The sequence below is a fragment of the Cornus florida genome, unplaced genomic scaffold, assembly GCF_030987335.1.
Source record: "Cornus florida cultivar Cherokee Brave unplaced genomic scaffold, ASM3098733v1 CherokeeBrave_3.0.0_Hap2_Chr09, whole genome shotgun sequence".
NCBI classification, from domain to species: Eukaryota; Viridiplantae; Streptophyta; class Magnoliopsida; order Cornales; family Cornaceae; genus Cornus; species Cornus florida.
In genome coordinates this window covers 83,220,474-83,246,239 of record NW_026775579.1, presented here as the reverse complement: position 1 = coordinate 83,246,239, position 25,766 = coordinate 83,220,474, and the positions used below count along the sequence as shown (strand labels likewise).

The following is a 25,766-nucleotide window of genomic DNA, read 5'->3' as shown; positions in this document are numbered from 1 at the left end:
CAACCCCAAACATATCGTCTATATGAGCGATGAGGATTAATAATACGGATGGCATTTTGAAATCATTTTCTGAATTTGTATTTAAAATTAAATTAAATTGTTGCTTGATTATCACAATTTCGCTTTCTTCTTACTTTTGGGAGGTTTGGCAATGAGACAGGGAGATAAGAGAGGTACAATTATGAGAAACAAGTGGGAGGGGCTTCACTATCCGAGTAGAGAATACGATAAGCTAGTAGTGGATGCACTATTCATTAATGGAATCTGATAAAATTAAAGTCATTCAAGGACAACATTGTCCTCGATTGACCCAAGACCCATAAATGTTTGTCCTGTTGAACGTTTTGCATTGATAAATAGGAAGAAGAAGGAAGAAAAAAATTGGATAGGACTTGTAGGACCTATCCTTTCACGGCATTGATAAATAGGAAGAAGAAGGAAGAAAAAAATTGGATAGGACTTGTAGGACCTATCCTTTCACGGGATAAGTTTATATGAAATTAGTTTGGGTTAATTTTGTTCTAAGAAATTGTTTTTTCAACAGTGTTTTCTCACAAAATTTTGTTAAGGACTCTCACAAAATTTTGTTAAGGCCATCCATTGCAAAGGGCAAAAGAAAATATACACATGCTTCGTTTGTAACACTGGAAATAGTTTTCAGAAAATAGAAAATAGTTTTAAAAGAATTATAAAAAACTGTTATCTGAAAATAGACATTTTTATAACTAAGTTTTCAGATAACAGATTTCAGAAAACTGAACCTAACAAAAAAATTTGTACAATTTTCTATTTTCAGTTTTTCAAGAATAGAAAACTGTTTCCATAGTTACAAATCAAGCAAGCCTAACTACTCCAACTTAGACAAGTTCGTAAAAAAGAAATGTTATGTATTTTAATTGTTAATTAAACTTTGCTTATGATTAAACATCATATATATATATATATATATATATATATATATATATATATATATTTTGTAGTATCTCACAGTACAAATCTATTGGCAAAAATGTGACGTAGTCATTGTTATATTTGATGAAATTTCACAATTGTAGTTTTACTTCTGTTGAATACTTATCAAGTGCATGAAACTTCCACTATTACGGCATCCGGAGAAAATCTGGCATAACAAATTAAGCATTTGTTGAATAAAAGGGATATTTTATTATTAAAGAATAAAAGCTAAAAATCCAAAGTACTCTCAAATTTTCACACTCCACGTGATTTTTCTAATAAATCAAATTACATGCTAGGTTTTAAAATTTTGTAATGGTGTGTGAGAATTGTGTGTAGGGTGCAAATATATTTAATTTTATTTAAAATGGTGTTTTCATATTGTTTGTGCTCTGACTCATCTGATTAAAAGCAACCAAAACTTACCCATGATAAAATCCAACATTCTCCACTATCCAACAATCACAAGTCGCTCTCACAAAGGGGGTCCCACTTTTTGAGTGGTCTCAATCCACATGTCCTATTTCCATACTTACATGTGTAGCTTTTTGTATAATACACATAAATTTTACATCAATTTCCAAAATGCTTCAAATTTAGCTCATCATGCTTGTCTTTATATGAATATATGTCACATAATTTTTTTTTTCATTTATTCCCTGAATTTATTTATTTATTTTCATTTTTTTCTATTAAATGTTATGTCTTCAATTATATTTAATTAATATTTTAAAGGTAAAATTTTTCAAGAGTGTGCTTGCTACACGTAATTAGAATATTGGAATTGAAATTGGTGAAATTTAAGAAATTTTTTATTCAAAATTTTTTAGTTATTTTTTAAAAAATTTCACAAATTCCAATTCCATACAACTAAATACACCCTAAGTACCTTTTTGATATATATATTAGTCAAATAGTTTGAACATTCACTTATTCTCAAAACGTTTATTTTGGAAGATAGGTGAATCTCAATTAAATTAAAAAAATTCTATAATATAAATGATATTAGGTGCGTTCGACTATATAGAATTAAAGCATTGGAATAAAAACAGGTAAATTAGAAAATTTTTGATTCAATTTTTTTAATTATTTTTCTCAAATTACACTGATTCTGATTCTAATGTTCTAATTTCAATTTCAAAATCCAATTCCATATAACAGAACACACAAAGTATTTTATACTTACCACTATTTTTTCATGTCAGACAAAATTTGTTTGGATGGTGAGTTTTACCATATTATAGTAGTCGACGAGTCTAACTTGTTGACAAACACTACCAGTTAAGGACAAGCACAAACTACTGCGGCGTAAAAGCATTAGAAAGGTAGTGATTTTTAAAATATAGCAGAAACTCTTGTAATCGTGGAACAACTCAGCTGAAGTTATTGCAACTTGCACATGAAATTTACTTTTTAATGATTTGAAAAGTAAGGTATTTGACGGGATCAAATTCATGCGCGGTTAGTTGTACTTGTTGATATGCGATTTATCGATTAATTCGTAATTCTTACTTCAATACGGTTACATTCTTATAAACTAATCAATTTATATTAATATTGTTCTGATTTCGTTATACTGTGATCAAAATTAATACCATAATTGCAATTCATAGTTTCACCATATAAATACGGTCTGATTACTAATTTACTAGTGATTGTGTATTATATATATATATATATATATATATCGTCCATTTGACACATTGTTTGTGTTACCGTTTTCAATCTGCCAGAACACTTCCGTATACAATGTGTGACGCGACAATTACTCTTCTTAGGATCCGTCACAGCATGGCTTTTACTGTTTTACATGCTCTCTCATTTTATGATATACGTAGTATGTCACAACTGACACAGAACCTTTGCACCTGAAGTCAAAATGACTAGAGAATAAACTAATTATTCAATATAAAAAATATATATATATTTTCTTTTATTTTGACTTTGGCATTTTAACAACAAAATTAGTTACATTTTTAACATTTACAGATTACCACCGTGAGTGCGAAAAACACGGACGTTGGGTTAGATTCCCTCAAAATTGGCGTCATAGAGTGTACTATATATTACTAATTTATTGTGTACTATATATATAATTATTTATACATATATATATATATATATATCTATATATCAAATAATTATATTATATACTATCGGTCATCAAACCTTTTTTCGTTGTCGTCCCTATTTTCCTTCTGCAGTTGTTTTTATTTTTTTCACTTTTTTGGCCGTCCCCGATATTCTCTCTTTCTACACAGTCTCTCCTCCATTTCGCCGGCGATCTCCGCACACCAGCCACGCCACCACGACCCACACGACTTTGGATCGAACCCCACCACCGAACGAATCTATCGGCGGCAAGTGTATTATCTGTTCTCATCTTTTTAGTTGTTGAATTACAGCTGTTGTTGAGTGTTGTGTGTGTCTGTTATTGTTCTTAGTGATGATGTTAGGATAATCAATACACCTTTTTGGCGATGTAACTGAGGGGTTTTTGGTGTGGTGTTGTAGTTGAGCGAATTCGTGAGCGAATTCGTGGGTAATTTAGGGGGATCTCTGGCATGTGGGTTGTTGTCAATTGGATCATGGATGTGTCGGTGTACTGTTTCTGGATTTCTGGGGGAGTAGAGAGGCTGATTAGGAGGTGTTTGGGTCGTTCTATTTTAGGTGAACAAGAGCTACTCATAACTTAATTTAAGGGTATAATTAAGTGTGCTTGATCTTTTGTGTTTTCTAGGGTTGTTGTTTTGTTGGATATATATATTTTTCTGCTGGAATTGCAATCTAGGATCTTTTTATTCGGCTTAAAATTTGTGGGTATTTTCGAAATTTGATCAATGGAGGCTAAATTTGGGGGAAAGGCTCATCATTTCTATGGTCCGGTGGTGTCGGATTTGAAGGCTGTTGGGAAGAGGACTATGGAATGGGATTTGAATGACTGGAAATGGGACGGAGACTTGTTTACTGCTACTCCACTTAATTCTGTGCCGTCAGATTGCAGGAATAGGCAGTTGTTCCCGGTTGGGTCAGAAATTCCGGCCATCACGGGGTTGTCAAACAGTTCGTCCTCCTGTTCAGATGAAATAAATTTAGGGAATGAGAAAGGAAAGAGGGAACTAGAAAAGAGGAGGAGGGTTGTCATCATTGACGATGAAGAGCTAAATGATGGAGCTGGGTCACTTAATTTGAAGCTTGGTGGGCAAGCGTACCCCATAATGGAATCGGAGGGGAAAAGTGGGAAGAAGACCAAAGTTGGTGGTGCTACCTCTAATCGTGCCGTTTGTCAGGTAGAGGATTGTCGAGCTGATTTGAGCTCTGCAAAGGATTATCATCGACGGCACAAGGTTTGCGATATACATTCTAAGGCCAGTAGAGCATTGGTTGGCAATGTTCTGCAGCGATTCTGTCAGCAATGCAGCAGGTCGGTCCTAATATAAAGACTGTTTGTCAATGCTTTTTATAGTAACCTCTGCTTGCGGAGATCATTATCGGGTCTTCATGAAATAACATACATGCTATTCAATTAGTTGCTCTATGTCTTATCTGCACAAAAAAAAAAAAAAAAAAAAAGAATAGCCCTGGATCACAAACACACAATTCACAAAGTTTTGTCAGATTTAAGTCCTATCTTTTGGTTTTAAAGTATTTTCAGCTGGGTCATAGTTCTGTCATTATGTTAAGCGCGGTTCTGTTCTGGAGAAATTCTAGGAAAAAAAAGATTGTAATTTGTGAAGCTTATGACAGGTTTCACGTTCTTCAAGAGTTTGATGAAGGAAAGAGAAGTTGTCGTAGGCGTTTGGCAGGTCATAACAGGCGAAGGAGGAAGACACATCCAGAAAATGTACTTAATGGAGGGTCCCTTAATGATGAGCAGAGTAGTAGTTATTTATTGATTAGTCTGCTGAGGATACTCTCCAATATGCACTGTAAGTATATATATCTTCTTGAAGTTTATACATTCCTTTCTTTACAATACCATGTTTGGACTTGATTTCATACAAGATTTTGTGCTAGAAGCGGTCAGTTGATATCAATGTTGTTGTGCTTTGGCTTTTAATGGTGCGAGTAAATTTCTTTCTATTTGTCATATTGTAGTCAATTCTCTAAAATGAATACTAAGTAATCTCGTCTGAGAATGTACATGTGTTGATATATCTTCACTTTTCTTTCCATATAAGCAAACACTCCCTTTAGGTGGAAGTGACAACCTGTAAAGAATCTAAAGGTTGGTAGAATTCTTGATTTCTTAATAAGAGAGTAACTTTTTTCCAACCATCTCTTTCAGTTGGATGAATTATGAATAGACAATAAAGTGAAAAAAAAAAAAAAAAAAAAAACTAGGGGTGCTTACTCCATAGTTCAGTATAATGGTGCAATCTTCTCTGCACAAAAAAAAAAAAAAAAAAGAAGAAGAAAAAGAAGAAGTTTCTATAGTGAAACATTGAAGGCAAGGACAGGTGAACCGAACATCTGTGTTTGGAGACGTGATATGGAATTTTGGAATTATGACCCAGGCTGCACTGCTGTTGGTGGAAGTTGTGTCTTCGGTATATTTTAGTGGCTTGTCTTTAATAATGTATTTATGCCGTTGATATCAGTTGCAATTTGGTTGAAGGAGTTCATGTTGATTAGTTTTTTTGAGGTGCTCTTAAGCAACTCTATGTCAACTTAAGTTAAACTTCAATCACTTAAAGCTTGAAATTCCCTACAGAATCAAATGGAAGTGTGATGAAACTCGAAGTGCCAATTTAAGGTTCTAAAGGTTTTGAAAATTTAATCAGAGTTGAGCATTGATGACTCCTGAAGTGGACTTAGTGCTTCCAAGTACACATTGCATCCAGAAAGGAGATTCAGGGTCATCAAGAACCTAGTAGATCTGATTTCCTTGCTGCTAGGTCAGGCAAAGGATCCATTAAAGGATTTTCAAGTTGCAGTTATACATAGCAAGCTCAGTTTTTGGAGGGTGATGATACTGAACAGTGCGTAGAATTTGGACAAAGAAATCTAGAGATTCGACATCTTATACTGAAATCAAGCCATTTCAAATTCAGACAAGAAGAGAATGATTAAATTAAATTTAACGTATTTTCATTAGTTGTGCCTTACAGTTTCAACCAAATTAGATTTGGTACCAAAAATTTATAATGGGTTGTTTACAGTGAAGCCCCACCTCCCCCCTGTTTCCGTAGAAGAAGAAGGAGGAGGGGGGGTGGAAGATGGAGAAGATTTTTCTATCTGTTGGGTATTAGGAGAGAGAATTGTACTTTGGAGCTTAAGAATCTATCAGAGACATTGTTCTGTTCCTCAGAGCATTATTTTAGGAATTGCTTTGCTATTGGGTGGGCCTTGAGTGTTGCTGTTGTTTGATGATTAATTGGCTGATTTGCAGTGGATTTAGATCACTTGCATCCTGAATTGTACACCGGTATTTCCATGTATTAATCCTTTATTGCCAGAATTAAACTAACTTTATTAAACATGAATTAATTTACCAGTAGACTCATGGTTAAATTTGTGCGGTCATACTGCAATATAAGGTAATCGCAAGGATGGTGTTGCAGAATGTGACTGGTGTTATGAGTTGTTTGCTCTACTACGTGAAAATTTGATAATGAGAATGGTGCTTTATCTGGTCCTTGAAAATTCTGATGGCCATTAATAATGTCTGTCTCTCTCTCAGCACACACCCCCAACACCCCCACCCCCCAAAAAAAAACCTTGGTGCTTCTTTATGAACGTCTTTAGATCTAAACTTTTAGGGACTATCTGAAAACAGCGTTTGAAATCTTGTAAGCAAATGTGAACATCATTGAATTAATGATATAAAACCTTGTAAGCAAATGTGAATGCTGAATTTTGAGAACATCATTGAATTAATGATATAAAATTTTCTTTTTTATTCAATTGAGTGGTTTTTTTGGCATTTTCTTTTATTTCTATTATATATCCTTTACATGTCATGATGATTGCCATACTTATTTAACTCTAAAAGTTTTTCTCTCTATGAACTGCAGCTAATAGCTTAGATCAAGCAAAGGATCAGGATCTGCTATCTCATCTATTGAGAAACCTTGCTAGTCTGGCTGGTACAATTAATGGTAGGAACATACCAGGGTTACTGCCTAGTTCTCAAGATTTGCAAAATGCTGGGACGTCTGTTGTGATTCCAGAAAAGGTGCCAACTCTAATTTCAAATGTTCTTAATTGCATTTTGCTTTTTGGTTCAGCTTCTAAGATGGATGATTGCATTGATATTCAGGACCCTCCGAGGTCTATCGGACAATGTGTAACCGCATCTGCATCTGAAATGACACAAAAGAGGATATTTACAGATGATGCTCAGGGTGGAACGTTAAAAACTCCATCTGCCTCAAAATCCTCTCTTCCGTTTCCTACAAAAGACTGCATTCCACCCAAAACAAATGTCCCAGAGATTACAGAGGGAAGGATCAAACTTACTAACATTGATTTGAATAACGTTTACGATGATTCTCAAGACTGCACAGAGAACTTGGAGAGGTCTTGTGACCCTGGGAATCTAGGGACTGGGTCTCTTGATTGCCCGATATGGGTCCACCAAGATTCTCACAAGTCAAGCCCACCTCAGACAAGCGCGAACTCAGGTTCTACATCTACCCAGTCACCATCAAGTTCTAGCGGAGAGGCTCAGGTATTATTATTTTAGTTTTTTGCTTGATTGCATTAAATTGAATGGTTACAACTTGAAATAAAAAAAGTGAAAGTTAATTGACATAAATAGCTGAACTAATTCAAAGAGTCTTAAAAGTATTTTATGGTTCGCCGAACCAGCTGGTTTACAACGGACACAACAGCTACCAAACCCGTGTAAACCAGTCAAACTCAAATTCACGTCAGAACTGGCTGATTTCCTGGAGAATTGGCCGGTTTAAAGCTGAATCCTAGTGTTTTTGCTGAATCGTTTAGTTACCTCGGGAATGACCGGTTCACTCCAGTTCAACATGAATTTGGTCTGGTTCATACTGGTTCAAGGGCAAAATCACCCGGTTCAGTCTTGCGTCTGGTTTGGACTGGTTCAACCGGCCCCGAACTGAACACCTATTAATAACAAAGGTGCTTAAAATGTTAAAGGTGAAGAGAAGATTGAACCTGAGACCTTTTGGAACAATAAACATAGCTTTGACCACCACACCACATCATGTTCTTGTAAACACTCTGCACAATTTTGCTTGTATGTCTATTTACATATATAATCCTTGGAATGCTTAAATAAAATCAAAAGTTAATTTATATATAATCAATAATATGATAGTACATCACGTGGATAAATTATCGCTCCCGCTTTCAAATTTTTTAATTATATTTTTGTTTAATTCTCATGCATAAATTGTAAGTTTTTTGTTATATGCATCTTATATATGTAATGATTCATAATCTTCTTCATACTTTTGACTTGTACTATAAATTATTTATTTATTTTCAGATTTTTTAATTTCTCCTTTCTGTTTTTAAATTTTCATATGATGTATGAAATTTATTTTATATAAAATTGCTCCTACTGTAAAATGATAAGCATGAAAACACGGGATCAAATCCTAAGAGCAGCTACTTCGGGCAAATAATGCCAAAAGTTAGATTTGTATCTAGTCCACCATCCTAGCACCCTGGTCCGGTACCATAGTGGGTAATGAACCCTTGTAAAATTTTCACTTATAAGGAAGTAGCTCAGTGGTAGTAATTTGACGTTCAAATCTTGCATCTTTTTCACTTTATGCATTATAAGTAAAGCACAACAGAATGAATCATGCCTCTTACCTGTGCCATATCATTGATACCATCCATGAGAAGTAGATGGTGCTATTATATGAAAACATGTGAGTACGTGAACTGACAAGGCAAATTTGCGGATATTGGAATTTGAATTCGTGGATTTGGGGCGCATTTGCTCTCAATCTGCTGATTTGCACGCTGAATGTGGGAGCGGACAATATCTCCACACACACACATGCGCGTGCATTGATGGATAGACTCCCACAACGCACATGTACTTAGTTATCCATCATTTTTTTAGTTCCGGAGATGATATGGTGTGAAATAGTACTGCCAAAGCGTTTGGCGTAAGGAATTAATTTGCACTTCTTATTTCCTGTTCTTCGAATGATGTTTCCTTTTTATAATATCCGTTTCCTCTTTCCTAAAGTTACTTCTATTAGATTCATATTTTTAGTATATGAAAAGTTCAGTCATGATTTGTCATCCAAGTCTTATTTTCTTAACTTTTGAGTTAATTTTTTGTACTATAAAGAAACTTTGGTTCAACCATTGCATAAAGATTGGATGAAGCATGCTCCTTCATATAATTCAGATAGAGCTATTTAAATTTTTTTATTGGCCTAGAAGGCTTCTCTTAACTGCAGTCTTTTGACTAATTTCAGGGCCGCACAGATCGAATTGTTTTCAAACTCTTTGGGAAAAATCCAAGTGATTTCCCTCTTCTTCTGCGAAAACAGGTATTTCTGGGCCATGCGGTTGTTTGAGTTAACTGTTTAATCTTTACCTCCACAAAACATTTGATTTTGTTTAACATTAAAATTTCAGATCCTTGACTGGTTATCACACAGTCCTACTGAGATTGAGAGCTACATAAGACCTGGCTGTATCATATTAACAATATATCTTCATTTGAAAAAGTCCGCATGGGAGCAGGTGAGCTTTTACATTATTGCCAGAAATGTGGATTGGTAAGTTTCATTCCAGAAAATCCACTTCTAATCTTCATAGTCACTGTTGCTGTGTATAGCTTTGCTGTGATCTGAGCTCCAGTTTGAGTAGGCTTCTGGATGAATCAAAAGATTCTTTCTGGAGAACAGGATGGGTGTATACTAGGGTGCAGCATCGTGTAGCATTTATATATAATGGTTTGTTATTGTTTCTATGTAGTTCTCTGTTTTTGCTCCTGTTGTTACTATTTTCTATTATGTCACTTAATGAGTGATCGCAATACTTCTATTTGGAAATTTTAAAATGTTGATTACTTTTATTTGTGCTACAGGTCAGGTTGTTTTAGACACATCTTTACCACTTAAAAGCCGTAAAAATTGCCGGATCTCAAGCATCAAACCGATTGCAGTTTCTGTTACTGAGAAATCTCAATTTTCAGTTAAAGGCTTCAACTTGTTTCAGCCAACCACAAGGTTTCCTTTTCTCCCGTTTGGCTGATGCATGAATATTGTGCTTTGAGACAAGATTTTTAGTTTCAGTTTTTGTCCAAAGTTTTTGCAACCAAGTGTTACATATATTAAGTCAAATTTACCTTCTATTTCAGGTTACTCTGCGCACTAGAAGGAAAGTATTTAGTCCAGGAAAGTTGTTATAATGTGATGGATGGTGATGATACATTCGTGGAGCATGATGAGATCCAATGCCTTAGATTCTCCTGCTCTATACCAAATGTTACTGGGAGAGGATTCATTGAGGTGATTTCATCCCTCCTGTTTTCACAGCATATCCTGTGGTTCTTTATGCAATAATATTCAGTCTATGCACCTGAACTAGTATTGATCCAACAACTTTGATGTATTACCTATCCAAGAAAAAGAATAAATATGTAAATGAATAAAATTGGTCTATATGCTGTGAAGCCATTTACCTGCTACTTTTGATTAGAGTTGGCTGATTTAACAGTTTGATCAATTCAATCCTAGACTATGTTGTTAGAGTACAATGATTCGACTTGAACATTTTCCATATGTTTTTTGTTCCGATTTTCAAGTTAAAATTTCAGACTTGTAGAAGTTGCCTTACTTTTATGAAAATCATGGAGTTTGAGACCTTATGGTGAGTGTAACCAACTTATTTTTGGTTTAAAAATTGTCTTTGGAAGTGAAATTTATTAGTGGAAGTTTTTGTAAGTTTAGAAAAGTTAGCTGCTTAATTTTTTACCTGGCCATTCTGAAACTTTAATCTTTCCTTGTTTCTTGCCTAGGATCTCTGAAGGAAAAATGGGTCCTTTATACTTACCAAAAAAAGTGGGTCCTTTACTTGTTTCTTATTTTTAGCAAGCGATCATTCAAGAAATAGGATGAATGGACACACTTCTCTCTCTATCTCATACACTTATTCCTATTGTTTGAATGATTGTTCTCTTTTTCTGATCTACACAGGTCGAGGACCATGGTCTCAGCAGCAGCTTCTTTCCATTTATAGTTGCAGAGCAGGATGTTTGTTATGAGATTTGTAAACTAGAGAGTGCAATAGAGGAGGCTGAGACTGCTGATGCTGATGAAAGTCAGGGAAGATCTGAGATAATAGAAGCCAGGGATCAAGCTTTGGACTTTATACAGGAAATGGGTTGGCTTCTTCACAGAAGTCACTTGAAGTTTAGATTGGGCCATATGGATCCCAACTTAAATCTATTTCCTTTCAGACGTTTCAGGTGGCTCATGGAGTTCTCCATTGAGCACGATTGGTGTGCTGTAGTTAAGAAACTTTTGGGCATTCTGTTCAATGGTAGTGTAGATGTCAGTGAGCATCCTTCTCTTGAATTTGCATTGCAGGAGATGGGCCTTCTTCACCGAGCTGTGCGGAGAAATTGCAGGTCTATGGTGGAAGCCCTATTGAGATATGTTCCAGACACAGTTTCGAATGAAACAGGATCTGAACAGAATCAACATATTGGTGGGGGCAATAAGTTCTTCTTTAGACCTGATGTCATTGGCCCTGGGGGTTTGACTCCTCTTCACATAGCAGCCAGTGGAGATGGCTCTCAGAGTGTTTTGGATGCGTTGACTGATGATCCTGGAATGGTATATCCTTCCTTCCTTATTATAAATTAAGTTCGTTTGATTCCTGGAGTGCATTGAATCAGGTTCTAGAATTCAGAATCAATGAATACCTCAGAAAAATTTGACCTTAATCCTTGGTTTCCGCATTTTTGACTGCCCAATAACTTGTTCTTGAACTGGTCATTGCGCTGAAACAGCTTTGTTTTCAATAGAAAAGCTTGGGAAAGACAGATTTCACTAAGAAAAAATGAATATATTTTTCCGGTGGTTTGGAGAATGTTAAAAATATATTTTTCCCCATGGTTTGGAGTACGTTGAAGATGACGTTTAAGATGAAATTTATTTTCCTTTCATATATGCCCAGACATTACACCACTCTTTTCTAATTTAAAATTTCCCCCGCCAAATGAAGAACATCATTCTGTGCGCTCATATAGACTGCCTTTTTTCAGGTGGGAATTGAAGCATGGAAGGGCGTTTGTGACATTACAGGGTTGACACCCCATGATTATGCAATTATGCGGAGCCACTATTCCTACATCAATCTGGTCCAGAAGAAAATCAACAAGAAATCAGGAAGAGGGCATGTAGTGCTCGACATCCCTGGCACCCTCTTTGACGGCAAGACTAAGCAGAAACTGGAGGGCCATAAATCAGGGAAAGTTGCTAGCTTTGACACACAGAAGAATGGAATGAAGCCGAGTCAGCGTCGTTGCAAGCTATGTGAACAGAAGTTGGCTTATGGCAATGCCAGAACATCTCTGGCTATCTACAGGCCAGCAATGCTTTCAATGGTAGCCATCGCTGCTGTCTGCGTCTGTGTGGCTCTGCTCTTCAAAAGCTCACCGGAAGTTCTTTATATTTTCCAGCCCTTCAGATGGGAACTTCTGAAGTATGGATCAAGTTAAGGTAGTTATAAGAAGCAGTTTTCTCCGCTGTCCGCGTGAAGTCTATTATAGTAGTACTAAACAAAAAAAAATGGGATAATTGTAGTACTGGTTAATGGATTTAGATTTCAGTGGGAAATATTATGTATATCTATTTATTCTAGTTAATTTCAAATTATGAGGAAATGTCAAGTATATAGGACTGCAGTGTTAAACAATATATACTGCAGTATTTTAGCAAGTGAATTTGCCAGTGGAAATGAAAAATCTTTTGGTTTAGAATTGCACTGCAATCTTCACATGCCACCAGGTGGGATATTGCAGCAATTGGAAAAAATGACTCAACTATCTTGTTAGTGTTAGATGTGAAAGAGAGCATTTCTTCAGAGACAGAGAGAGAGAGAGAGAGAGAGAGACTGGAGGGACTGGAGGGACTGGATGGACTTTTTAATCATTCGATTTCCTTTCTCCCACTTCCTCTTCTCTTTTCCCATTTCCTTCCATCCTAATGTATTCGTAATAAATTGAAATATAATAAGAAATTACTTCTATTAAGAAATGGATATGCAATGTCCTCCACTTTTAGTTGATGGCTTTCGTTTTAGAATTTATATATATATTTAACAATCTATGATGAAAAACCCCTAAGAAATGATTTAGATGATCCTAAGTATATTACACTTCTGCTTTTGTCCAATTGACCATTGATATTTGGTGGTTAAGTTCAATCAAAACTCTTCAATTTAAAAAGTGGACTCATAATAATATAATATGAATATTTTTTGAAGTGGCTCATTGGAGTGACTTTTGTGCCATCCAATAATTTATCCATTCCCCTTAAGATATGGATAAAGAAAAGGGTAAATTACACTTACCTTAAAAATTTTAAGGTTTAAGCAAATCTCATATGGGGTGGAGGGTTTGAGGTTTATTATGCTGATCTCCCTTAACATTATAAAAAGTCAATTATACTCTTATATATTATATATTTTTATAATACAAAATATATTGTAAAATCTAAAAAATTAATTATTCTATCTAATTTCTTTTATTACTTTCTCTCTCCTCTCCACCACCGTTACCCTCTTCTAAAAAAATAAAAGAAAAAAGAGTGTAAGGGCAATTTGACCATTTTATGATTTTTATTTTATAAGTTTTGATACAGAAGGGTTGTTGAGCATATATCCAAACTTCAAGAAAAGTCAAAATAATAAATCTTAAATGCTTCACTTGTGTGACATTTATCCACACCTCAAAATTTGCGGCCTAAAATGTTATTTTTTGACACAACTACTCTTCTTTTTCAACTATCATTCTCACTCACCATTCATATTTCACCATTCATATTTGGATCAGTAATATTAATAGTATTAGGCATATTCCAACTCAAGTTGTAAATATGGGAAGGAAACTAAAATTAAATATAATTAAAACAAAACAAAAATTTAAAATATCTGGCCAAAAAAGGATTAATATATATATATATATATATATATAAATTTATATATTTGATTATATTATTATATAAAAAAAATTTTACATAATTTTTTTTTTCTTTTTCGGAAATTTATATATATGTATATTATATATATTTGATTATATTATTATTATTAAATATATATATATATTTTTAGGACAAATCATTTCAGCCTCCCCAATCGCCTCCGTCTCTGTTCTCATTCTCAACTCTGAAATTGCCCCCCACTCTCTCTCTCTCTCTCCAACTGCAAACTACAAAATCAACAAGAATCAGAAGTTCAAAACCCATATCTTTCAGTTTCCATCGCCCGCTGTTCCAGTTCGAGTTCGCCGTTCGCAAGCTTCAGCCGCTCTCTCAACTCTCAAGCTTGCCCCCCTCTCTCTCTGCAACTGCTAACTTGTACGTATGGGTTTTGTTTTAATTTTTTTTCTAAATCAACTAATCAAGGTCTGTGATTCTTGTTTTGCAAACTAAATCCTATTTGGTGAAATTTTTTATGATTTTATATATATATATATATATATATATATGAACCCATATCGGCATATCATTTCAGATTGTTCAAAAAATCAAAACCCATATCTTTCAGTTTCCATCTCCCCTCTCTCTCTCTCTGCTGTTCTCCTTTTCTGAAATAGCAGTAGCTATTTCTTGTGCTACACAAAGTTAAAATTTGGCAGCCCATATAGCATTGCATTGAGAGCCCATTTTTACCATCTCCTGCTATGCTCTTTTCCTTCAATCATACCATTCTTAATTCATCTCCAGTACAAAGTAGTCGGCGGTGCAAATTCAACCATGCACAAAAATGTCTCCTGTGAAATTTCAAATTGGAGATGAAAAAATTGCAAGTTGAGTGCGCCAAAGACGATTTTGACGAGACAGTCCACTTGAGAGAGCTGGGCAGCGAGAGAATCTTTCAAAACTGTAGTTGTCTTTTTCTTGCTGTAAATCTGCAGAAGTATGTCTTCTTTTCACCCTTTTTAATTTAGTCTATTCAGTAATCAACATTACTGAATGTGAACTAGCATATCTATGGAGTATTTATTCATGTTTGTTGAACACACACACACACAGATATATATATATATATATATAACTTCATGTCCCTTTATGTCATTTTCTTTTCTATGCTGTATTACTGTCTCGTGTGGAATTGGTACTGTTAGAAGATCATAATTTATGCAACCCTCTCAATTAGGGTCGTGAATCATCAATTCCAGTAGTACTGTGTTACGAGAAGCTTAGTCAAAATGTATGATTTTGTCACCATTGAAAGGCATAATGGATTAGTTTAAAAAGATTTGCCGTGCATTCCGAAAAAGATACAAGAAAATGAAGCTTAGAAATATAACCTTGTAGTTCATGAATTTAAGGTAAAGCATAGGTTTGTCTAATGTATTTAATGAATTATGAGGAAAACAGAATGTTTCGTGGGTATTATTAACATACAATCATTTTTTATCACAAACCTTGAATGGAAAAGACTGACTGGATTCCTCTATTTTACCTCCTTTGGAAATTCAATTTCCCTATGCAGTATGCGAAAAGGAATGCGAAAATAGCAGGGAAAGCTATGAGAACAACAGCCACAAGGGCTAAATGATCGTGTCGAAAGCCATAATATTCTTGTAGGAAGGAACTGATTGATTTGATCTCCCCAAATATGAGTATCCTTTTGTTCTCATCTCCATACTGTGAGGTCAGGAGGCCGTTTTGGGACCAGGATGTAGGACAAATCCAGTACAACCAAACCCCCACTTCGGAATTTTCTGCACAAAACAAACAGTGTCACAATATTTGGCTTAACTATACTCAATTTTAACGAGGATGAGAAGTTTTATCGTGTGAAGTATGTAGAAACTATACTCAAAATTGATTAGGATGACAAGTTTCATCATGTGAAGTTAAATAAGAATGGTGGTCAATTTGATTTGTTTGCGAATTGGGATATAAGGGTCTCTAGCATCATCCTTTAGGTTCAGTTATGTTAGAATGAGTGATGAGTGTGAAAGTGAAAATTTCACAATTTCCGTGAAATTTTGTATATTCTTGTGAAATTTACAGGGATATCTAGCACAAATGTAGTCCACTCTTTTGAGAAACTGGGACTTCACTGATACATAAATGCATGCAAACCTTCATTACATGAGAGAGTACCTACTTTCCTTGGTTCTCAGACCTATCTGAATGGAGCTTTTGGAAGTACTCATGGAACAGAAAACATAATTTTTTTTTTATTTTTTAATTTTTTTTCCCATCATAAGTGCTTCTTTCTGTTTGTGCTTGGTTCCAAATTTTTTCTTGAGATCTTTTTCGTCCATGGAAATGACTAATGCAAACAATTATAAGTTTTTATTATTAGAAGATGTAGGCAGTAGTCTAGGTCATTATTTTATATCAATTAAAAAAGTAAAAAGAAGATAAACGACAAGAGGTGGAAGGTTTTACCGGTCCTGGCAGGAGGAAGCCGGAGAAAAGACTCAGTATTGTGTAGACTGCAGTTGCCAATATGGAAGCTACTTGGAGATCTCCGCTTAATGAAACTATCAGTACCCAAGGTATACAAAGTATAAAAATGTGCAGAATGTTGCATAGAAGTACCAGAAGACCTTGTGAGCTGACCAGTGAAACCCTATTGATGGATATGTAATGGCCACAAACAAAATTGCTTGCAACAGTATATAAGGTATTTCAATGGTAACTTGCAAAAGATCACCTCAATTATAATTTATGAAGTTCACGGTACGTGTATCATTCACTGTAACAAAGCAAGCACTACTTCAGTACTTGTAGATGATTGTGTACCTGTGCGAAGGAGTAAGCCTTTGAGGAGTACATCCCAGCAAATTTTTCCCGATACAGAACATTACGCTCAGTTGCCACCTGCGGTAGAACGGTTGAACAATTATTTATCCCCAAGAATATGACAGCAATATACAAGCATCCAAGTATGTTGAACAAATCCTGCTCAGTGTTTCTTCAAGAAAGAAACAACAGGCTATAAGTTAGAGCTTCATTAATTTCTAGGGTCCTCAATTAGAAAAAATAAGCTGCAGAAAACTATTATAAGGCCCAACACAATGTCACTTAAGGTATTATATGCTTTCCGGAAACCTCCTTTACTTGCTGGTTTTGTGGTTTCAGTTTAAATGCAGCACTCAAGAAACTACATATATTTTACTTCAATGCGATCAAACTTGCATCAATTCTGTTTGGTTCTAAGGAGTTGATAAAGTTTTCCAAATATTGGAATGACGGTGTGGCTTCCTTATTATTATTATTATTATTTTGGTTATAAGTAATAAAATAAATGAAGGCCATTTTCTGGATTCTTATAGTTGCCTAAAGAATTTTAGAAAACGAATAGTAGAGTGAAATATTGTTTTGCTAGCTAGGTTTGCTATCTGTCACACTTATGGATCCCTGGAATTCGTCACATTGAGCCGTAAAATGTAAACATTATATCATTAACACAACAGGAAAGAACTACTGTAAAATTTATATTGTAATAAAATGGTATATTAGAAAACCTGTGTTAATTACTATGAAAGTATTTCCATCTCAAACATCTCCTTAAATTGTGCCTAGGTCAGATCAATTTTTGTCTGACTTGGTTTTAACTTTGTCCATTCATGATGTTACTGAATTAAACTCAACCAAAAAAGAACTTACATTTTTCCGCTTTCTGCCAAAACAGCGCTCCAAAAGTTATTGCTGGAACTATCAGAAACATTAATCGCACGAAGTTGTATTCAGGACTTCTCCAATATGACAAGTGTTGTTTCCAGAGGCATGCCATATACTGTACCCAACTATTCTGTGGAAAACGAGTAGGAAAGTGCAGCTCTTTTGAACCTGGTGGTGGCTCACTCAACTGTCTAACCAACTCTATTGTTTCTCTATGACCGGAAAAGCAACGAAAATATTTTGTTAAGTACAACCAGAAATAATTCTGATTCTTTACACTCAGAAGCAGTGTCATCTTTGACTTGGAAATTCATATAAGATGCCCAAGAAAAGTTTTAAATTTTAATCACACCAATATCAAGTGACTTACTGATGCAGTGGTGATTCCTTATATATGCTGGCAAATTCTAAACCAAGTTCCGCTTCTACTGATGCAGAAGTAACTTCTAACATCCATGTTGCTGGATTATAATTATCTTTGATCTTTGGCAAACCAGTAATACCCTGTAGGATAAGGAAAATGTTACATTAGCGCAGTACAAGAATTTTGGTTTTTTTTTTTTTTCCTATGCAAATAATTAATATATCTGTAGGGAAAATAAGTAAAAAGAACCATTGATAGGGCTGGAAGGATGACAACAAAATATACTTGTGAGTTCTTAGTGAGGTTGTCTTTGCACCTTTTTGTGATTCATTTACATTTGGCATGAAGGGTTTATTGTTTTGTGTAACAAATAATGCTTGGGTTCTCAAAGTGTGGGAATACAAGTTCGATTTGAACTTAGCTACTTAGAGTTAATGATGCCTGAGGTAAAGATTATGTCTGTATTCATTCCATTCCTCCCAACACCTCATTGGCAGAACCAACACTGGACACTGAATGGTGAAATTTTTACATGTGAGGTAAAACAATAAGGCCACCCACATCACCAAAAGGAAGTGGAGGTTCCATAAATGAACTCAGAGAGGACTACCATATTTTTATATTACTGGATGCTGATTCATTAACTCTGAAGGTTTACTGATCAGTAGAATTTTGCCTATTTCAAGAATTCAAAACTATTATCACTCTAATGATTCTGAGAACTTTTTTACCATTAACAAATCCTCTCATAACTCAAAACATGATTGAATATGTGTGTACATACCAGATCGAATGTTGATCGAAGTGTTTACTTTCAAATAGTTCATGATTTGTTGTTATAATTACATTTTCTTTTTTCTTTTTCTTTTATAAGCAGATAATTTTGTTTTTTGTTTGGATAGCTACAAAATGATCCATTAGATGGTGATTTAGTCATTTCCTACGTAACTTCTCAGTTGTGTTAAAAGCGTTATTGCTTGGTGAAGTGGTAAAAGTTCAGGTTCTTAGTTTGAGAGTACAAATAATGGCAAAAATTAGGTCTTTCATCAGTCTGCATCTCCTAGCTCCTCCATTAAATGGGGGCATACTGGGTAATAACCTTTTAATTGTGTTAATGAACAAATATAGGAGTCACTTCCTTTATATATTTCAATCAATGTGCTAATGAAGTTGCCAATTGAATGTGGTCAACTATGATTTTTTTATTTTTTTATTTTTGATGTGTTTGGTTACTTATAAATTTATAATGTCCTCATTTAATGATCCTTATGCATGTTGAATTAGTGAATTGTTGGAGTGTCATTGGTTTATATATGTTTGATGTTCATCTGTTATGATTATAGAAGGACAACACGAACAGATTACTTCACATCACCATGTTTGTTTAAAAATCTCAATAGCAAATATAGCAGCCATGATAAACAATCTCTGGGAGGAGACAAGAAACTCAGTGAAGAATCGGTGATCATTGGATGCAACAGGAAGTCTACTTGCTTAGTAATAAGTGAAGTGGTGCAATTGTGTGCATACCTCAAAATATTCGATAAGTTTACTTGAATGATTCGCCAATGCTCCAGAATAAATAATTTGTCCTCCTCTTTTCATTAGAATCAACTGCACAGAATTGGATGTTTTATACTTATTAATTACTGATATTGTATTTTCTGTTTTTCACATAATGACAGTTAATAAGATTTTGTCAACTTCAACTTAGAGACGAAAATTAAGATGCTATATATATATATATATATATATATAGAGAGAGAGAGAGAGAGAGAGAGAGAGAGAGAAAATTTATATAGATTAAAAAAAAGATACATGCATAAGAATGCATATACATACACATGCATGAGATTAATATTTTCATAAAAGTTCAACAACTAATTTCTATTACGCTTACGAGTATGTTGTCGGAGACTATAACGAGATGAGTTTGATGTCTCTGTAATTTTAGGAAAATTAAGAGTAGAGGTTAGGGAATATTTAAAATGATGGCTAAGATTACCAATGTTTGGTTCCTTGATTGTATTTCACTCGTCATGAGGAAGAAAAGGTTGAATGAAGAGAAGAGATGTTTCTGTTATTTACGGGTGAACGAGTTGAAAGGAAATTCTGTATGATGGGTACAAAGGCAGTTAATGATTAGCCTAGAGGAAGATGTTAGACCTAATCTTGTATGCTCTTTAACTATAACCTCAGTTTCCATATGAATTGAGCTGTCTTGGTAGACCTAATCGTGTATGCTCTTAGACATATGCCTCATATGTTTTGTAGTTTAAAAATTCTCATACCTGTTTGTTGATTAAGAAAATCACAAAATATAATAAATAAAATATATTACAATAAAAAAATTAAAAAATATGTTTCACACGCTCACAATCTGAGATCAAGCTCAGTTTTCCGAACTCATCATGAGTCCTAAATAAGCCCCTGGTTAAAAGGCTACTAGATGCAAGTCTTTTTACAGTTATGTTTGCTCTTTTGTGAGACGTTCTTCTTAACGATTCTTGGTGTTTTTGGTCAAGCAATTGGATTTGACAAATCTGCTCTATCTTGTAATTTTCGTGATAAAAGGGATTTTACTCACCTCATCAAATGCCTCAAAAATATCAATGCTTGGTTGGTGGATGGTGCAAACTGTTGTTCTTCCTGTTGCAACTACATTCTTCACTGTACGCATGACAATTGCAGCTGATCTGGCATCTAAACCTGATGTAGGCTCGTCCATGAATATTATTGATGGATTTGAAACAAGCTCCACTGCAATCGTGAGCCTTTTACGCTGCTCGGTAGAAAGACCACTTACCCCAGGTATCCCAACTAAAGAATCTCTAATGTTATCAAGTTCAATTATTTCAAGAACTTCTTCCACGAATTTCTGCACAACAGATACATTGTAATATGCAAGTGAGAGGAGGTTCCAGTGTACACAATATAGTTAGTATATACCCATGTAAATTAACACTGTTTGGATAACACACCAGCAGTTTTTTATTTTAAGAACATAACTAAAATTTGCTCTCCAAGGCAAAATAAATGCTTTCAAATGCCAACCGAACAGTGCCTGAATACTCGTGTTTATGTGGTAATACTAGTCATTTGGATCACATTGGTTGATGTCAAACTGGAACCCCAATTCCAAATATAAGATATTGATATTCTAGGTTTACTGCATTTCTACTTATTAAGCTTTGGAACCTACAATTTGGAATCTTAAGCTCTCTTTGGTGTTCAGGAAAGGAAGATCTAGAAATAGTATCACACTTTCCGGAAAACAGATTGCGTGTTGTAACCTTATTCCCTTTGAAAACCACAGTTGTCAATAACAATTGCATACTACTTTAGAACTATGGAAAGAGAGTCCCTTAAAAAATGTCACTTTGGGTGTTTTAGCCTTATTCCTCACGTTCTGAAATCTTTAAATACAGCTTACAAATATTACAATCACAATTATACACAGCCTTATCCAACAGCATGGACAAAATGTGTTGTTGTCTTCTATCAACTCAGATGGAGAATTAGAAATAGATGTGGTTATTTTGTCAGGTAAAGGAAATATTAAGTATTTACAAATTTCAACATCATAATGCTGCCATGCCTATGCCTAATATATTCTTTTTCTGTAAAATTTGAAATGGTTGGTACTGTGGACACTATATTTCTTAAATGAATTTATGTTACCTGGACTATTCTAAATGCTTAAGTACTTGTTTGAACATTACACTTGGATGCGGTATGAGAGGTGAATTTGACATGGCTGGTTTAACATGCATGATGTACCTAACGTGCATATTTAATAATTTAAGTATTCTATAATTGTACACAAAAGTCTCTTACTATATTCCCGTTATTATTACTTCAAAATGACTGAAGTGTCCATTTTGAAGACTTTATTTTATAAAATACTACCAATTTTGCCCTAGATTATGGAAGAAGAATAACAAAAACAATTATTGTTTAGCTATGTTCTTATATGGTATTATGGTTTGATAAATTCCAGGACATACACCTACGCTCGGCACACAGTATCTTTGTCCTTGTAACTTGGACTAGAGTCGAGGTAAGTATGTGACATTCTTTTTCTCAAAGCTTGGCCTGGGTAATGGGTGCCATCTTCTTCATTGAAGATTTGACAATTCAACTCCACAGCTTTAGATGGAAAGCATTACCTATTAATTTTTATGCCAGTTATTTGTATGAAACTATGTAGTTCGGGTTTGGCTACGTCAAATGAAAAAATACAAGTGATGAAGGCAGCCCTAGATTTTGTGGATTTACCATAGTTGAATTTTTATATATAGGTATTGAGCCTCTTATTTTCATATTTTCATCATTGTTTTAAATTTATAGGATAGTCTTGTTAGTATTTGCGTAGAGAATAACATACAGCTTTGGTTTCTGGAACAATCTCTGGTGGTAACCGCAACCAAGCTGAGTATGCCACTGACTCTCCCACAGTAATCTGTGGAGAATGTATATCATGCTGCTCGCAGTAAGCTGATACTCTGGCAAACGTCTTCTGGACTTTGGGATACCCTCCAATTCTTATATCACCTTCAATTGTACCTCCAGTTTTCCTTCCGGAAAGGACATCCATGAGTGTTGTTTTCCCAGCCCCACTGACTCCCATTAATGCTGTAAGAATTCCAGGTCTGAATGCGCCGGTAATATCATGAAGCAACTGAAGTTTGTCCTGACTGAAACCTTTTTCTTTCATTTCCTGAAAATAGGAAATGAATTAATATATTGTTGACATTATTTTCATCAGTATACAAAAGGTTATGACTATAAAATCTAAGATGTATAGCTGCAGATGATTACCGGAGGTGTATCAACAAAATATTTCACATCCTTGAATGACATTGTCAGTGGTTCAAATGGCAGGACCAAATTATCTGTAGAACCAAGTATGAAGTTAGGAGTTGTTCATTAATTTCAAGAGCTGGTTCTTGTCTTTAATAGATCAAAAGAGTTACCAAGTTTGGTATCCCACCAGTCCTTTGTTTTTCTGCAATAGTTATAGGAGAAGCAGCCAGAGTTGAATCATTGTCCAAGTGCGCACTACTTTTATGGTCTCTTTTTTGTAGCTGAGACAACTTTTCTTTGGAAATAATAGCTCGTGACATCCCTGGAGCTGTGTTTATAAAAGCATATATTGGTAAATATATGAAGATTGTTCTCGTTATGCCTGTTTATTGACTAAGATGGACTTACGATTGAGGTAAGTTAAGGCCAGGACAAATCCGAGGTCAAAAAATATTGCGAACCCAACCAATGCCCCTACTGATATCCAATAGAAGTAGCCATCAAAGTTTAAGCCATGACGAATTAAAACACTCTGCCCTAGAGTTGTGTTCCTACTGAAACCTGCAAAAGGGAATGAACTAACACCATTAACATATTTATATCCCATTGCAAAGACCCAATTGGGACTTGGACCCTCCACCTCCAATTTCGGAAGTTTCAGTAGATATACTCAAGTTAACAGCTGGTCGTGGCAGGACCAACATATCTTGTCATGTAGAGTTCACCTTTTGCCAGCGTGGAGCAAGGAATTCATTTAGTGAAACACCTATTTCCCCATAGGTCATTGGAGAAGCCCAGAATGCCCAACTTAACCAAGGTGGTAAAGAGGCTGCATGGTACAAAAGCTGTAAGCAATTGAGTTGTTCTTGATTAAGCATGAGACATATGTGTCAATATGACTTACGTCTCAGAAGAATGAAGCCTCCAAACAGGAATATTAGCACTAAGGCCATTAAACCAAATGCAGTTGCAGCAACCGTAGTCTGGAAAATTGAGGCAATGAATCGAAACATAGATGTTGATGCTTGATGCAGAGTGAAAAGCAGAATGAACTGGCCGAAAAACCTAGCATCCATAGTAGAACATGAGATATGATAACAGAGAGAATATGGAGGCAGTTCTTATCCGGCATTTTTGTTCTGCTAGGATTGGCTCACCTTTGTACTTCAGGGCTATACCCAATAACATAGTAAGTAATTGATGTCCAAAGGATGGACTCAAGCAACGAAAATGGAGTCTTCAAGATAGAGGCTGGGATAGAACAAGCCCATGCGGGGTACAAGCAAAATGCTTGTTGTTTGTAGAACACTGGAAGTCTAGAAACTGTTAAAGAGAGCTCTGCAACTCCATTGGTCATAAGTCTGATAAGTGTATAAAACAAAGAACCCATAAAATAGTTTGCATGCAGCAAGTCTACAGGCATCCGTGTGCGTATAAAGATTGTCATTGTCATGAATGCGATTATTACAAGCTGTGGAATCATTGATTTCAGCTCATAAGTCAGGATTGGAAGTGAATAGTAGAAAACACAAGACAAAGGGGTCACTGGATAGAATATTACCTGTGCTGTTTTGAATACATAAACAAAGGAGTTTCGCTTCATGAGAAGAAACTCTCTAGCCATGCAAGCTTTAAATAGTTCCCATTTGCTCAAGGAGTAAGTGTTAAATGATAGGGCATTTTTAGGGCACTGGGATTTATTGTATGGCCTGGAAAGCTCCGCATCTAGCTTATCTCCAAGATGACTTTTTTTTAACATCTCGCAGAATTGATCCACTGAAATGTAACTGTATGGAATGTCAGTTCTGCTCCAGTACTGTGCTTGATCCTTCTTCGAGATTACCTGAAAAAAATTAACATATGCATTTGTTTTGCAATAAGGGCATTGCAATTAACAGCATATCAGAATGTGTTTACTCACCTCCTGGAGGAAGTCTGCTGCACTCTTTCTTTCTGGGCACTTGAAACCACAATCCTCGAAAAACTGGTGTGCATGACTCCGAGGACCGTGATATAAAATCTTCCCCTCTGCTATCAATATGAGATCATCAAATAGTTCAAAGGTCTCCGGAGATGGCTGCCGGAGTGCTACCAATGCAGTTGAATCCATGATGTGCACCATGTGCTGGAGGCATGCTACTATCTGAAAGGTTGTGGAACTGTCTAATCCAGTTGATATTTCATCCATAAATAAAGTTTTTATGGGACCTACAATCATCTCTCCTGCCAGATGGTTTAGCCACGAAAAAATTACCGTTAGAAGAAAACTTCTGCATCGAAAATTATCGTATTTTCTTTTTAGAAATAGGTTCTAGTCATTTAAAAATGGCTGGCATATGGTCTAGTTGAGGTCTAAGTGGAATTGAGTTATTTAGTCACTGATTTTTTTTCATTTAGTACCTGTTGTCAGTCTTCTCTTTTGGCCACCTGAAATTCCTCTTCTCATTGCATCGCCAACCATTATATCAGCACAGATATCCAGTCCAAGGATCTGAAGGCCATATAGTTGTAGTTTACATATTACAGTTGGTCAATATGTCTTTATGAAACTGCTTATAACCCACATTGATCTCTGTTTTGAAGAGAAAAAATTACCTTGAGAACATAATTAGTCTGCATATTTCTTTTTTGTCCCTGAACTGAGATTGCCTGTTCAAAACTATATCAATATCTAAAGAACTTTCAACAGAGTTAATAAAAAAAGAAGATAAAGTTAAAATAATTGTATATAATTATATTACTTTCATGTAGGTGTCGATGTCTGGATCGGGCATAATGCCTGCTTCTTTCTCTCTTCTGCTAACTTCGATCATGATTTC

At 35.1% G+C, this 25,766-nt stretch overlaps 1 protein-coding gene and 1 pseudogene across 2 annotated transcripts; one reads left to right on the top strand and one right to left on the bottom strand.

Moving 5' to 3' along the window:
- Window positions 1-3,122: 3,122 nt before the first annotated feature.
- On the top strand, window positions 3,123-12,889 carry LOC132274709 (squamosa promoter-binding-like protein 1). Of its 2 annotated transcripts, XM_059776047.1 has the most exons (11): window positions 3,124-4,378; window positions 4,702-4,883; window positions 6,972-7,132; window positions 7,217-7,627; window positions 9,372-9,446; window positions 9,535-9,642; window positions 9,737-9,854; window positions 9,989-10,130; window positions 10,262-10,412; window positions 11,100-11,741; window positions 12,173-12,889. In XM_059776047.1, the coding sequence occupies exons 1-11, from the start codon at window positions 3,795-3,797 to the stop codon at window positions 12,626-12,628; spliced, it is 3,030 nt and encodes a 1,009-aa protein (XP_059632030.1). In that variant the 5' UTR covers window positions 3,124-3,794; the 3' UTR covers window positions 12,629-12,889. The 2 variants fall into 2 exon arrangements, with proteins under 2 accessions (XP_059632029.1, XP_059632030.1); XM_059776046.1 differs by having other exon boundaries at window positions 3,123-4,378; window positions 6,972-7,627.
- A 5,220-nt stretch (window positions 12,890-18,109) lies between these two features.
- LOC132273003 (pleiotropic drug resistance protein 3-like) lies at window positions 18,110-25,513 on the bottom strand (annotated as a pseudogene).
- Window positions 25,514-25,766: the final 253 nt, after the last annotated feature.

Coding starts and splice junctions, on each gene's coding strand:
- LOC132274709 (XM_059776046.1), top strand. CDS start 3,795: ATGGAGGCTAAATTTGGGGGAAAGGCTCATCATTTCTATGGTCCGGTG. Junction 9,855..9,988: donor TGTAGCATTTATATATAATG/GTTTGTTATTGT, acceptor TTTGTGCTACAG/GTCAGGTTGTTTTAGACACA. Junction 10,413..11,099: donor CTGGGAGAGGATTCATTGAG/GTGATTTCATCC, acceptor TGATCTACACAG/GTCGAGGACCATGGTCTCAG.